Source organism: Thunnus maccoyii, chromosome 23 (assembly GCF_910596095.1).
Source record: "Thunnus maccoyii chromosome 23, fThuMac1.1, whole genome shotgun sequence".
Lineage (NCBI taxonomy): Eukaryota > Metazoa > Chordata > Actinopteri > Scombriformes > Scombridae > Thunnus > Thunnus maccoyii.
Genome location: NC_056555.1, coordinates 22,025,447 through 22,041,091, shown reverse-complemented (window position 1 = coordinate 22,041,091; position 15,645 = coordinate 22,025,447). Strand labels below are relative to the sequence as shown.

Genomic DNA, 15,645 nt, shown 5'->3' with positions numbered 1-15,645 from the left:
AAAGCGTCCGACAGTGACTCTAATTTAGTTTGTCTGTGTCAATTAAACTTATTGTTCTTTCCTGCAAGCAAAATAAAATTTAAAAAAAAAAAAGTGTCTTGGCTCACGACAGATGAAAATTACCACAATAAATGTGTGATGACGATCGCCGTTTGCCCTACTTGAAAAGCCTGTAAATGAGGTCAGTCGTGTGTTTTGTGGCGATTGCGTGTGTGAGAGGGTGCGCCTGTTTGTCGAGGTCTAATTACAAGGCAGCAAACATAAGTATTTCCTCATTTCCTGCCAGCTCTCTCCTCTAAACACTGCATATGTAGAACATAACTAACGCACGCTGAGGGGGGGATGCTCATTAAGAGAAACAATGGTGAAACAGTGCGTCAATCATCTTCAGACACACCCACAAGATGCCCTCGTACGCTCAAACACACACACACACACACACACTCTGGACGTCACAGTCATCAACTCGCGCTCTTCAGGAAAGAAAGTCTCAGTGTTGAAATCTTATGTAACCGTCTGCAGTCCAGACAGTTCGCCTCTGTGTTGCTGCTGTTCCAACACACAAGTAGCCCAATGTGGAATATGGAGCAGGTTAGAAAAACAAAACCTAAAATCCTGTTTAAAAACGAGAGCTGAGAAATCCTTAAAGAGGACGTATTATTCACATTTCCAGTACATATATATATTTACATGCTGGGGCTCTACTGGAATATATTTGCATGATTTCCAGTTAAAAACTCCTTATTTATCTTCTACTGGCTCTTTATGCAGCCCCTCAGTTCAGCCTCTGTCTGAAACAGGCCGTTTTAGCTCCTGTCTCTTTAAGGGCCCGCTCCCGACTCTGTTGTGATTGGTCAGCTTCCAGAAGCATAAACCATGAAACAAACAATAGCAGCAGGATTTTACTACTTTCTCTTGTTCTTTATCAAAATGTCAACTGCTCAAATACATCCGTACATGTTTGAGCCAAAATCTGATCTGAAATATGAGTGGACAATGTGAAAAACATGTTGAAAAACCTTTGCAAACAAAGCTCCTCTAATCTTAACTCTCTACCAGGAGACCAATAAACATATTTTCCAACATTTTAGAATCTGTTTTTCATAGGTTGAGTTGTACGACACATTAAAACCACTTTACCGGTTTACAGACTAGTTGTGACGTCTCAAGTCTTGCTCGTAGCTTCACGTCCTGAACTGAGGTCGAAGGTGATCACAGAGAAAGTTTCCTCCTCCAGCAGATAAATGTGAAAACAGCCTTCTAGTGTCAAAAAACGGACACACTGAAGCTCAAACATCCACATGATGTAACAATAAACAAAATACATGTTTTTGAGTGGAGGGAGACCTTGTTTGTTTTGAGGATACGTGTTAAAATAAATATGTAATGTTTTGAAAAAGGAGGGAAATACTGTGGTGAGTCTGACTCTTAGAGAAAAAAAATGGTGGAAAGAAACTGCCCAAACTCTGACCTTAGACCTTGCAGCTTCCTGCACAGAGAACGGGAGCTCCATTTAAACCAAACAGCAGCTCCCACAGCTTGAGACTGAAGGACTTTAAAGTGCCGCAGACGGCTGCTAGACGCTCCAACTGACTCATTCAAAAAGCTTCTCTCTAGAAATACTAAGTCAATCATGTTTTTCAACAAGTCATCATGGTCTCAATCGCTAAATTCAGGCCCTCTAATAAGTGTGCTGGTGGTCATTTTGTAAATTATTGCTCCGTTAATAAGATTTGGAGACTTATAGTAGCTTTGATGTCTGCCATGTGGGCGTTGATTGACAGTTGGCTCACCTGCTGCTCTCCTCTGCTCCAGGACTCACACTGAGTCAGACTATTGTTGCACTATTTCACTCAGTTTAATGTTACTTGATCACGATATCCACCCTCTTAGCACAATTTGGCTAAAACGGATTATCCCCTTTAAGTTAGTCGACCATCACGCCACCTCTTCACCTTTAAAACTCTCCAGTCAGGTGAAATATTCCACAGACGTGGCCAATCATTGAGCAGCACCTGTTGGTTCTTTACATTCCAGAGTTAATCAAAGAAAAACAATTAGAGAGAGGTGACATTATTCTGTTTTAATGATTGACAACAATTCAACATTAGATACTTTAAGCAGAGTATATACAACACGTAATGTGGACATTTTAAAAAGTCAGAAAGTGTATCAGGCTGTTGTTCTGTAGCAGCAACTCTCAGATGGCTGATCTTCCCATTTTACCGCACATGGATGCACTGGTTTTTTTTTTTATCCTGGTTGTGTGCAGATCTGTACACTTTACAGAAACAATTTCCTGATTAAGTAGATTGTTTTAGACAGAATGGAGTTATTAACTGTATGTATGCACCATTAGATACTTCAAAATAACTGTAGCTGAACTACAGGGAACCGGAGTCTGTAAACAAAATTCATAAGAATGTTCACACAGGAGAAAGTACTCTCTGCGAAACAAAATATACTTCAAATGATACTGTAGGTGAACTACAGAGGCCAGAGTCTGTTTAAAACACACAAGTAAACTTACATACATGCACACAAACATACATACATACATACACATACATACATGCTTATGCCACTACAACAGTTAAATAACACGCTTGCAAATGCCAGAAACAGCAAAGTTATCAACAACAGTTTGAAAAAAAACACATAAGTGACCCAGGATATATTTCTAAACTCTGCGGTTTTAGTGCTTGTGTTTTGTACAATGCCACGTGCTCGCCCATCCCTAAAAGAGCAGTTTAAAAGTATTCCCTCTGCGTAGTAAAAAAGTAAAAAGTCCTACCCACAAACCCATTCCACAGTCTGTGGTTTCGTGTGGGAGGTTTGTCCGTGGAGTAAAAATATCCTCTAGCTCAGCTTCACATCTTCCAAGAAACCTGGGCTGTTTTTACTGCAACTTCTGCACTATTGTTATTCCAGGGCATCAGATTTAATGGAATCAGTGCAGATATTTGTTTCCTAAACAGTTAAAAAAAAAAAAGGGGGGGGGGGAGCACTCTGTGTGGATCCTCTATTGCTCACAAGATAAGATTAGACAGAAGATAAAGCTCTTTACAATATAGTTCTGCACATTTCAGAAATAAAAAATTCAAGAAAAGAGAGAAAAGTGCGTTCAACTTTGTTCTTGCGCTAACAGAAATAAACACACACTCACTCACTGCTGACTAAAATGCCCAAAGTTGGTTAATAAACCAGTGAAAACAAAAGAAGTTACCATGTAACAGGGGTGATAAAGACTTCACAGCCTGTGTATGAACATTAATTCCACTTTGCTGACAGCTGCAAGAAGGAAAGTGACACCGCAAAACAAATAATATAACTTAAACCGAATAGAGAAACAATAACAGTGGAGGTCTGAGTATGTGGTGAGGGTCAGTTTTCAGTTTTTAATCTTCAAACAATTTGGATTTTTTTTTTTTTTACCCCTTGTTTTTTTCATTTTCTGATCTAAGTTTATAGGAGCTCATTTACTGTAAATTGTGGTGGTGATTAAATACATGCATTTTCACCAGGGCCACATTAACCTGGTAGGAGGACCTGGGGCAAAATTGAGTGTTGGGCCCCTACTGACTCCCCCCCCCCCCCCCCGGCATCCCCCACTCTCTTTGCATTGATCCACCGACTACACATGGCCATATATTGCCATAAATTACCCAGAGCCCCCAAAACAATCCTATTCCGTACTACTAACCTGCCCCAAGTTTGCAGTGTGTCAGATAGTTTCTGGCAATTTGATTACATTTATTTTAAAGTAATAATGGTATTAAAATTAGATTTTGACTCAGGGCCTTGCCACGAGATAAGGATAAAGGATAAAAATTAAGGAGGAACCTTAAATCCCTTATCATTTCAATTTATATTGTGCTTTTGCATAAAACCAAACAAATTTGTCACAAAATTACCACAAACTAGCTGCCACATAACATACTTGGGGCTTTTGGGGCCTTGGAGGTTCGGGGGCACAAGTTAAGTTGTTGGCTTTGACTGGTTGCTAATGACTGGCAGCCTTAATTTTTTTTTACATAAAAGCAAAATATAAAATACCACTAAAAATCTATTTAAGGTTTAATCAGGGCCCCCTTCCCAAAGAGCATCTTAAGGCGAGGAGTATCTTAGTCCCCCTGCAGTTTATTTTGACTCAATCACGTAAGCCAAACGTGTATTAATCCATGGTTGAAAATAGTGCCCAACAAATGCACTATTTCTTCCTCTTTGAGTAATGTTTGCTAAAAACCACAGTGACCAGCTGGTTTAGGAAGTTACTGAGCCTTTTTTTAAGATGAGATTGTATACAGTACCAGTCAAAAGCTTGGCCACACTGATTGTACTGATCTACAGTAGGTAGTATATCTTCAGTAGGAACCGGTGGGCTTGGGAGAGCCACCGACAGGGTAGGAAAGTCAGAAAGTGTCAAGAGATTTTAGTCTTTTCATGGGATTTGTTGACAATCTCTGTTGATATGTCCAGCCTTATTCTTTAAGGTGTAGCAGTTCATCTGTCAAGACTTTTGTCATTGAGACAGTGTCGAGTGATCAGCAGCTGCACTAACATATTTATTTGTTTTTTTATGACCAGGAAGTGAGAACTGGCTGTGCAGGTCTATCGTATTCCTCTGTAAAAGCAGGTGTCTCTTTAACCACACCTCACACATGGGAAATGTCTAGCATACCACTTCCACCGGCAGGCACACACAAGAGATTCAGGCTTGACAGGTGGATACTGAAGAATACATTTCCAGAGTTTATCAAGACTCTTTCAGCAGCCCCAGTTTCCTCAACGCCTCCCTGCGCGATTCGTCCGTTGCCCCCCGTCCAGAAAACTGCACGGTGATGCCTTGGGGACGAAACATGTAGCTGGTCCTCCGCTTGTGATCAGGGGACAAGCCTCGCGACGTTGCTTTCTGGGCAGTTACAGCCCCGTAGTCAGAATGCCGACGAGGTCTCGGGGCTGGGGTCGGGGCTGGAGCTTTCGAAGTCCTTGCCGGACTGTGTGAAGGGTGATTTAGCCCGGTGGAAGGGTTGATGGTTCGGCTCTTTCCTCCATAACTGTTAAGCTCAGTGGGTAGCGGATCTGATTTGGCGGGCAAGGTTTGACTCTTGCTGATATGGGAGCTGAGGATGTCAGGAAGGTCGCTCCGGGTCACGGCCGGAGGAGCAGGGGTCATGATTTTGGTCTTTCCTCCGTAAAGGTTGAACTCGCTGGGGTTAGCCATAGCAGGTGGGAGGATTTTGGGTTCATGGCTAGTTGGCGAGGTTGCAGGTTCGCTCCTGGAGGAAACAGAAGGGTTTACAACGATGGATTTCCCTCCGTAGCTGTTAAATTCCAACGAGGTGACCTCAGGCGGAGGGGGGAAGGATGCCTTGTCTTCAAAAGGAGGTGGATAGTAGCTGCTCTGTGTGACTGCTGGAGGCGGGGGGCTTGGTTGGGGATTTCTATCTTCATGGTTCTTGAGAGAATCTGTCCGTAGAATCTCTGGTTTTCTGTCAACATGAATCTGGCTCTGAGGTGGTGTTGTGACTTTGGCTTCTGGCAATTTGGTGCTGGTGTCTGTTGGTTGGGGACCACTGGCCTCTAGAGGTTTGGCACTGGCTGGCACTGCACCTGTGAGTGGTTCCAGTGAGGTGCTGTCAGAGATGCCCAGGAGCGACGTACCCCCGGACATGGCTCGGTTCCTGCTCAGGCCCAGCTTGGACAGGGCCTCCATCCTGGATTTATCTGGTGTGGGGTCCCTGAAGGAAACGCTGCGAGTGGGAATATTTCGAGCCTTCTGCTCTGCAGCCTGCTGAGGATCATCCTGCAGCAGAGGGTGTGATGTTCCCGATAGGTTTGCCAACATCTGTGCTCGCCTCTCATGGATGTTCACATTAGCCAGCAACTGGTTCTGGTGCTCTTTGCTGCCATGTATCACACTGATGTTTGCAGGGAATCGGGTAGGCTTGGCAGAGGTAGGAGGACCATGCTTACTGGGAAGATCGGCACTGTAGCTTGGTGGCTTTTCAGAATCCAGGCTGCGACGGCGGAGTTGCGAGGAAGGATTGAAGTTAGAGGTTCCGCCCACCTGGTTCTCAGCTATCTTCTGGGCAATGAGGACCGGGGTGGGGATACAACCTGGAGGGTGGTAGGAGGAGTGATTGTCTGTCGGCCCATAGCTACCACTTGGTAAGGGAGGGTTGTACTCTGAAGGCAAGTTGTCCACTGGATCACGCCTCGGCTTTATCTCAAAGTGGCTGTCAGGGGTCTGCATCATACTCTGAAAATCTGGGAGACAGAAATTTCAAAGTGAAAATCTAGTAAACTCTACGAGCTTCAGTACCTTCCAATGCTGTAGCTACCTTTGAGGACACTGGGATCATGTCCTTGATAGTTTTCTTTAGGGGATTTGTGTGCTTTAGCAGACTGGGGGGAGTTAGATTATACAAAACTTACCATGGTGAGTAGTTTACAGGCTTGATTCCAGTATTTTTAGACTCAGTATACAGTATTTAAATGACTACCTTTAATAAAGGATTCAGTATTTCTCCACCAGCGTTTTATTCTTGGCCAGTGAGAAGAGGGCTTTGAAACAAGATTTAGACTTTTATGCTGGGAAATAAAAATGAAACACTATATTTTACAGGTCTTTATTTTCTAATAATTTCCTAGAAAGTGAAGAATATATCTGTAATCTTCTGGCTACCTCACTGCGAACAAGAACCAACTGAAGTATGCTACCTGGGGGACTGATGATTGACCCCTTGGTCTGCACCAGGTCCGGTTCTGGTTGGACCAAGTCTATAATATCCTGGTCTTTGGGCTGGAAGGAGGACATGATCTCCCCCGGCTTGGGACTCGAGGTCGGGGGTCCATCGATCTCTTCAACAGGATGGCTGTTTGCAGGGGGTTTCACCTGCCCAGGCCTCCGCTCATCCTCCACCAGACTCTCCTCCAACGAGTCGATGGTCTTCTCAAAAAATTGAAGGCACTCCTGCTCCTCCTGGCTCAGAAACAGCAGCGCATCTTCCTCCTGTCAAGGCCAAGAGACAGTAGGAAACAACTTGTTATGGTGTGTTTTCATTGTTTTTCCTTGTCTTTCAAAATTCGGCCATCTTGCCTTCATCAAAGTGCCGTCTGAGGTTATTTTTAATATACAGTTGACATTGATCAGTCATGTGACATGTAAATCACCACACCAAGTATACAAGACATGTTTTCAGAACCATTTTTAACTAAATTCAATATTTATAGAAAGTGAGGGAGAAGCAACATTGTTAGAATTCAGAAAAGGTTAGAATTTGCTGTTTTGTATTGAAAAATGGAGACTCGAACCTTTTTACCTATTTATATTTCTCTTGAAAACCACTACATTGCCAGTTTTATTCCAGATAGTAACCTTTGTTTCATGTCATATCGGTCTGTTTCTCCCCTACATTTCCTGCCTATTTCTACACTGACAACTATCAAATGAGAGCAAAAATACCATGAAAAAAGCTGTTAAATCAAAATTTTAGGATGGTGGTGCATTTATGAGCTTAGTGTTTCTTTGCTACAGTCCTAGATAGTATCTATGGTGATTAATAGGTCACATATTAGGCGGTGGTTGGGGGGGGGGTTAATCTGCAATTATTTTCTAGTTGTTTAATCATTTAAAGTCATTTTTCAAGCAGAAATATCACACATTCACTGTTCCCACCTTGTCAAATATGAGGATCTTGTTCTTTTCTGTTGTATATGATTGTAAATGGAATTTCTTGGGGTTTTGGTCTGTTAGTTGAACAGAACAAGTAACTTGAAGACATCAACCTGAGCCTTAATAGACCATGTAAAGGAAGCCAGACACCATGCTAATGAAGGCATGATTTCATGTTTTTTAACATAATTTCTTGTCCTGATTTTCTTAATTTTGATGAAAAGATACTATCTTTAAATCATAGAGCTGACTTTCTCGTACAGTATTCATGTGTCAGCCCACAGAGTGAACACAGGCCTGTTTGTTCCTGCATCCCAACCCTCCAAACTTCTTTCCCACCCTATATTTAGCTCTAACGCCCCTCTCTTCTGTTGGAAGACTGGACTGACCCTCCCTCTTCACCTCTCCCCATCTCTGCTTTACCTCCACAGCTACCTGTCTTTCTTCACACAGTACTGCCACTGAAAAACAACACAATGGGCTATCCAGTAACAGCGCCCAGTGACTATTGATTCTGCTGCTCTGCTCTGAGGTCTTTTTCAGTCCTGATAAAGATCAAGTCCACCTATTTAAGCCCAACCACATGGCCTTAGGGAATAGGTAATCCCCTGTAACAATGTGTAATGGACCTAAAAATAAGCAGTTGTGGAAAATGGGCTGAAGTCATTTAAGTGGCGTAACCACAAAGAAAAACTACATTACAAGTAACAGTAGTACATGTAAAACTTAATGTGAGAAAGTAAAATCTGTCAATGCTAATGTTGTGTTTATGTTGTTGCTTTTTTGGGAAGTTTAAACTACAGCAATGCAGTGAGCAATTTGGGGGATTTTCATGCAGCTCTACTGGTTGGGAACACAATCTTTGAAACCCTTTAGATGATTTTAAGCTTGCAAGTTTTTATTCTAGACTTCGGGAACACGAGTTTGACAAACTAAAATAAAACAAGTGTAAATACTATTAATAATGAAACACCTCATAGTTGTTCTTATCTTTGTAAAATATCACAATCAGTTACTTTAACTGAAATCAAATGATATTTTATCATTATCTTAATCTACTTAGATATGTTTAAAGGATAAACTGAATGATTAACTTATCAAATTAAGTTTGTTCAAAAACATTGACAGTCAATCAGCATTTTTTAATTAAAACTCTACAGAAAACATGCTTTCTTCTAGTTTTTATGCATGCACCTTACATATGTCACACAGCCAATGTTTGTTTAACCACAAACAGAACAGAAATGTTTTTTTTTAAGAGGTTTTTGGAGGAGTTACATGCCGCAACTATTTCTTGGCGAACAATAGCCGGGTTTGTGAATGTCTGCAGCTTCCCAAAGTCTTCTTGTCACAGTGACCAAAACCAAAACTTCAGGCCATCCAAACTGTAGTCGGAGACGCTGGCATGTACACTACTTTCTGCTAACAATACCACAATGCAGTGCCTCACATTTTAAAGATGTGAAAATCACTGTCTCTACAACTGATGACGCAAAATAACGATAATAAGTTACTGTCTGAAATCTTGATTTGCTGCTCACTATTGAGTAAACTATTTAGTGTCTGTTACATAAGGAGGAGTGAATGAGGGAGTGATTTCAGACACAGTATGTGACTGAGTGAGTCACTGACTGAGTGATGAAGTTACACCATAAACTAGGTTTTGACCTCGTCTTGTTTACTTTGGACAGAGCCAGGCTAGCTGTTTTTATGCTAAGCTAAGCTAACCACATTCTGCAGCTCTGTACTTGATGCACACACATGAGTTTGATTTAAATCTTCTCATCTAACTCTTGGAAAGAAAGAGAATAAGTGTTGAACTATTAAATATGCATTAACTGACATGACATGACATGTCAGTTAATGCATAACATGATTTTTTTGTCCGCCTGTTTTTCAGCAGAAAGAAGGAGTGAACACAACACTGACATATCATCAGTTTTTAAGTTGATATGTTGAACTTGTTAGCAAACAGTTGCTTATATCCACATCCAGCAGTTATGGAGCAACATTATCATTCATGTGGAGTCGTGTTTCTGTCCACCTGGTGAATGTAAGTCCAATATTCACTCTCTTTTAGCTCTGTTTTTGCTGTCTACCGACTCCTGAGGGAAATATCTGGCTCTTTAGCTGCTAAATGCTCCACTATGTTCACCAGCTAGTCTACAGCTAACTGTGTCTGTTGCAGCCAGACAGTTAAACAATGAGCTGAAACTCACTATAAAGCTCCGTAAAGCCGATGGGAGCTGCAGAGTCACTGATAATTCTCTGTAGGTTCATCACTACAAGCCTTGACCAACACATTACACACTGTTAGCTTGTACATTATTATTATAAAAATATTGATTATAGCTGATTTAATGCAATATATTTTAATAATTAGTATACTGAACCAACTATTCAGTGCTGGTTAAGTTATAATTGTGAGGCAACATTGAAATAACTTAAGTACAGTACTTAAGTAACTGGACCTCCAACCTCTGAAAATGAGTAAAATACACATTTTTTCACGCAAATGCACAATAGAGTGTCTGAAAATGAATAGTGTTTTGATCACACATTGTGTTTTGCAACCACTACACAACCACCACACTGAAGGAAGCTGCTTATTTAAGCTATTTCAAGGTGATGACCTTCAGCTCGCGGTTGACATGGCAAACAAGGTTTGTTGCTGACACCGGTGCTACGAAAAGTGTCACAACAAGGTTATACTGAGAGCCTTTATTTTGCATTACACACATACAGACGCACAAAGACACCTGCAGCAACACCCGACTGAAACCAATATGAGATAAACACCGATGTGCTGGTTTCAGCTGGAGTGAATGATGTCTATTGTCGCCAAGCAGCTCAAGACCTAGAAAACTGCAGCTTAACCGGTCCGTCTGTTTTGTCTGTTGATAATAAATGTCATCCCCAAGGCATGCGAAGAGATTAAGTTGTTAAGCAGGTGTAATTTCTCAGCGTCCATGATGACCGGGTGCATTGTGTAAACACAACACACACACACAACCTCAGTCAGGGTGAAGTACAGTTTGAATAATCAGCTGTTCATCTGATACGCTGAGTGCGTTCACGGTGTTTAAGAGGACAATAGAACAAGACTGTTCTATTCTCCAGTCGACAGAACCATTCTTCATCCTGTGATGGTGCAATTATATGAACCTGTGTCTCCTATATAACACCACTTTACCAGTAGTACTCCAGCGATGGCCATTATTTACTTATTATCTAAAAGAAACTTATAGGAATACTTCAACATTTTGGGAAATAAGCTTATTTGCTTTCTTGCCAAGAGATAGATGAAAACATAGATACCACTCTCTTATCTGGAGAATCTTTACAAAGTTCCTAGTTGTAACTTTCAGCTGACACATTCCTCTCTAAGGCTGTTTTGATAAAGACTTAAGAGGAAGGAAAAAAGTTTCAACAAGGAAAAACTGGGATGCCAAGAAAAATATTTGAATGGCAAAACCAGAACTTCCTCTTATGATATGATACTGCAGCCACAACACTTCCCCCTTTTTCTTTAACCCAAAACTGGGTAAAAACTGACCCAATTGGGGTCTATGAGGGTACTCAGTCCTAGTTCAATATCGTGTTGAAGCTCTATGAAGCTGTAAGTTAATTTTACCCAGTAGCCAATGGTAGTATAACATTGGGTCGCCAATCAAACCCAAGATAGTGTTACATTGAGCTAGTGTGTTATTGTCTGTTGGGTTATTCACCTAAACTAAAGCATTAAACCCAATATGACATAACACACATTAAAAGTAGATTTTCTTAAAAAAGTTTCTAAAACAAAATCTGATGACTCTTAAACAGCTGTTACTTCTTTTTGTTTCTATCTTGATAATTTGTTTTCATTGTAAGTTTTTTTTGTCTTCCTTTGCAGGTTATTTCATTTATTATCCAGTCTTTATATATTTGGCTTCTTTCGCTTTTTCTTGCTTTATAGATCAATGCGATTCTGTTTTATAGCTCAATGGATGTAAATTCAAAGCATCAAGGTATATGGAAGATGTTTTTCCCTGTGAAATGATTGATTAACTTTGCTGGGTTTCAAATACTCACGCCTGGCCTGGAGTTTCGTCCGGCGCCACCGTTGACCCCGTAGTGGAGCTGAGGGTTGGCCTGCAGATGGACATCCATAGCGCGAGGGTCAGAGGTCAGGTGGCCTTTGGACATCTCGGCACTAGGACAAAACCAGAATCATATCTGGTCTCGCTCTGAAGAATCATCTAATCTTCTGTCTGATGAGTGTCTGGAGGCACAGAGGAGGGACGAGACGTCAAACTACATGATCCTGTCCGACATTCAGCTGACCTCAAGCGTAAAGAAAATAAACTGCTGGCTTTATAACAACCAAATGTCAACAGAGGGCTGGAAGTTGTAACTCTAAAGCTGTGGTGGAAGAAGCATCCAGATCATTTACTTAACTAGACTACCAGTACAGCAATATAAAAATACTCAACAAGATAAATCTGAGGAGTCGAGGGATGATTAATGAGGGAGGAAAGAAGAAAAAATAAAGTTCTGCTACAGAAATGCATATTAATTTTATGGATTTAAAAACAGTTATTCAAATAAAACCATCTGAGACATTTAGAGGAACATCTGAAATGTGACAAAGAGCCACAAGACACTGATTATTTGTATGAAAAGCCAAAAAGGTTGTGAACACTGGTTTAATCCCAATGCATTGTGTTGTATAAGCTTATCATATGTGTCATTTATGTGACATCTATAGCTATATCTGTCAGATAAATCAGTCTGAAATGAGGTGGAAAATGCACATACTTGAAGTATAAATACCTCTAAATAAATACTCTTTACCTCAAAGAGGTCACAGAGCGACACACCTGATGGACCAGTTCACCTGGAACAGGTAGAGCTGCAGAACAGGCTCCCGAAGCCGAAACCATGAAGCTTTTTAGCCAACACATTCCTCTCTAATGCTGTTCTGATAAAGACTTAACACTAACAATGGGTTGACCCAGTGTTAGTGGTATTTTTTGGGAGGTTATTCTCCCAAACTAATATGTGGTTATTTTAACTTAACAATATCTTTACATTTCTGGGTCATCAATTAAACCAAAAAAGGTCATTTTTGACGAAGGTCTAGTGTTATTTTTTATTTCTACTGGGTCATTAAACACAAAGCAGCAACACAGGTATTTGACCCAGTGTTAGATACAACCAGCTGACCTTAAAATCCTCACAAATTCAAGCAAAAGATACACTCCTTTTTTTTTAAGTCAACAATGAGTCACAAATAGTGACATAATATGGTGTATTTTTAGGATTTCTATGTTTTTCTTGTGAAACACTGGATAGTTAAACCTCTTCTGGCCTGTAAAAATATCCAAACTAAACAATCTGAGAAGGTAAAAAAAAAAAAAAAGAAATAACTCTCAGCTTGCTTGAGGTGCTCTCAGCTCACAGAAGTATGTTAATGACTTGATTTAAAGGGTCAGAAACCAAACAGGTTGGAAAGAAACTGACTTAAGTCTTTAGGCATTTAATGCTGCTGTGGGAAATAAGAAAATATAAACTGTTCCATCATTTACGCTACAGATATACTGTTGATTTTGTTAATTAATTTGCGTTTAAATTAATCAGAAACATATTTGGTAAAGGTCCAATATACACACACACACCCATTGATACTGTATATTTACAGTGTACTGAAGAATACAGCACGTATTTGTACTTTTTATATATTATTTATATTTTCCATATGAAGAAAAAACAGATGATGCAGGTTTGAAACATTTTGTCATAGATTCTTGAAGAAAACCAACATTCATCCATAGATTTAGCATTTTTTTGACTATATTATATTATATTTTTCAATTTATATAGTTTTCATGTATGTTTGCAGTGACAGACATACAGCAGAACTGAGATAATATGTAAAAGCACTATAACTTTACTGTAAGTAAATGCAGGAATATCACAAATAATTATAATATAGTGACTTTCAATTAACTGAAATAAATACAAGTCTCATAATCAACTTTACGGCTGAAAATTAATGCGAGTAAAATGAAACTTTCTACATATTTTTACTTAGGAGGACTTACCCAACAACTCCACAGATCGGTCATCTTAAAACCAACAACAGCTCAGTCGTTTTTTCCTTCAGAGACACAGAATCAAAAGAAATATTCTTGTAAAAGTCCAGCGTCTAACATGCGCTTTTGGAGAGCTCCTTGTGCGTAATGACTCCACCGCGGCTCTTTACGCGTAAGTTTAAGCCACGAAGTAACTCCGCCCACAGGCGTCAGGAGGGCGCGCGCGCGTGTGTCACTGTGTGTGTGGTTTCATTCAGGTGTGTGAGTAAGGTTAGGGAGGTGACTGTAGTGACACATTGGAAAGCTATCCTACTCACACCCGCCTCAGATAGTTTCACTTCCTGATTTATGGTAACTCTGGATGACAGTGCAGGTCCATCTGTCGGTCCACCAACCTGTGCCCGGTAATATCTCAACAAATACCGGATGGATTGAAATTAAATTTAGTTAGTACAGAGGTATCCATGGTTCTCAGACGATGAGTCAGAATGGATTTTGCTGTTTCAAACAGGTTTATTTCCAAGTAGGTTTGCACATACAAGGAATTTGCCTTGTTGTTATAGAGCAAAACGGTCAAAATATACACAAAATTCAAGTAATCATAAATCATATAAAATAGAAATTTACAATAAAAATATGTAAAATATTCTCTGTCAAAATAGCTGTTACAATGTACAAAATATTGATCAGGAAAGTGCAAATGTTCATAGTATAAACAATAACAACTATTCTCAACAACTATTGGATGGACGACCATGAGATTTACAGCGGTGAAAGAAGCATTGAGATCTTTTACTTAAGTAAATACCACAGAAAATACATTCAAATCATACATAAGTATTAGCATTAAAATGTGCTTAAAGTAAAAGTATGTACAGTTTATAACCATTTCATTCATGTGTAATCTAATACAATCCAATACAACAGCTCTGCCATAAATTCTACTTTTATGAACTCATACATTTTTAGTTTTTGTTGACATTGTGAGAAAGGTGATAATTCTACTTTATGTTAGGTGGAACTAACTTTAACAACTTTAATCATTTTACCAGTGCTGTAATTTTATACTGATTTCAGAGTAATTTGCAGGTTTTCAGCGGTTAATTTTTTGGGCATTTTACAGAAAGGGTGGTGCAATTTAGTACAAATTATAAGAAAAACAGAAAAAAAGAAGGCAATTTGCAAAACATCGTAATGAATTAGATTCCTAAGAATTTCTTAACTGACAGAAAATACTGTCAAACTACATTTTAGTATATTAGATTCTTTCTTAAAACATCTATAATGAGCACATTTCCCATATACTACTAAATTACATAACTCTTTCAGGTAAAGGTCCTCAGAATGAACAGTTACACAGCAGATACTTTTAGGAAATCATTGAAAAAATGTCCTGGAAATTAGTAAAAAAGTAAGGAATCTGTAAAAATTAAGTGTTACTGAGATTATTGACAGATGCTCACTCATTATAGCATTTTTAATCAACAACTTAATATGCTAATGACATACAAAACTACACACAAAATTACACACTGAAAACAAAGTATTTTCTGTGTAAAAAAATCTAATTTAGTGAGATTTTTTTGCTAATTAACAATTACATATGAACCCAAACATAATGAGTGGACACTTACCAACTAACTTTAACCAACATTTGTATGAAACTGCACCCTCTTCTCTGTAAAATGTCCTACAAACTAACTGTTAAATACCTGAAAATCTCCAGAAAATTAGTATAAAATGAAGCACTACCACAACTTTATATACTATGAATAGTGTGTAACATTGTGTTTTCTGTATAAAAATGCATCTTAAAAATAATTACAGCTGTCACATACATGTAGTAGAGTAAAAAATTGCAATACTTTCAAGTATTTCAAGTACAAGAAA

General features: G+C 39.4%; 1 protein-coding gene across 2 annotated transcripts; it reads right to left on the bottom strand.

The window, feature by feature from the left end:
* Window positions 1-3,574: 3,574 nt before the first annotated feature.
* On the bottom strand, window positions 3,575-13,884 carry LOC121890399 (proline and serine-rich protein 2). 2 transcript variants are annotated; one of them, XM_042402605.1, is made up of 4 exons: window positions 13,765-13,884; window positions 11,753-11,942; window positions 6,724-7,015; window positions 3,575-6,270 (listed from the first exon to the last, which is right to left on the bottom strand). In XM_042402605.1, the coding sequence occupies exons 2-4, from the start codon at window positions 11,864-11,866 to the stop codon at window positions 4,757-4,759; spliced, it is 1,920 nt and encodes a 639-aa protein (XP_042258539.1). In that variant the 5' UTR covers window positions 11,867-11,942; window positions 13,765-13,884; the 3' UTR covers window positions 3,575-4,756. The 2 variants fall into 2 exon arrangements, with proteins under 2 accessions (XP_042258539.1, XP_042258540.1); XM_042402606.1 differs by lacking the exon at window positions 13,765-13,884 and having other exon boundaries at window positions 11,753-12,178.
* Between the last annotated feature and the right edge of the window lie 1,761 nt (window positions 13,885-15,645).

What these genes read in the sequence shown, in the direction of transcription:
- LOC121890399 (XM_042402605.1), bottom strand. Translation starts at nt 11,866, where the DNA reads ATGTCCAAAGGCCACCTGACCTCTGACCCTCGCGCTATGGATGTCCAT. An exon ending in GACGAAACTCCAGGCCAGGC is followed by an intron (nt 7,016 to 11,752) that starts GTGAGTATTTGA and finishes TGGCCTTGACAG; the next exon opens with GAGGAAGATGCGCTGCTGTT. An exon ending in GTCAATCATCAGTCCCCCAG is followed by an intron (nt 6,271 to 6,723) that starts GTAGCATACTTC and finishes TCTGTCTCCCAG; the next exon opens with ATTTTCAGAGTATGATGCAG.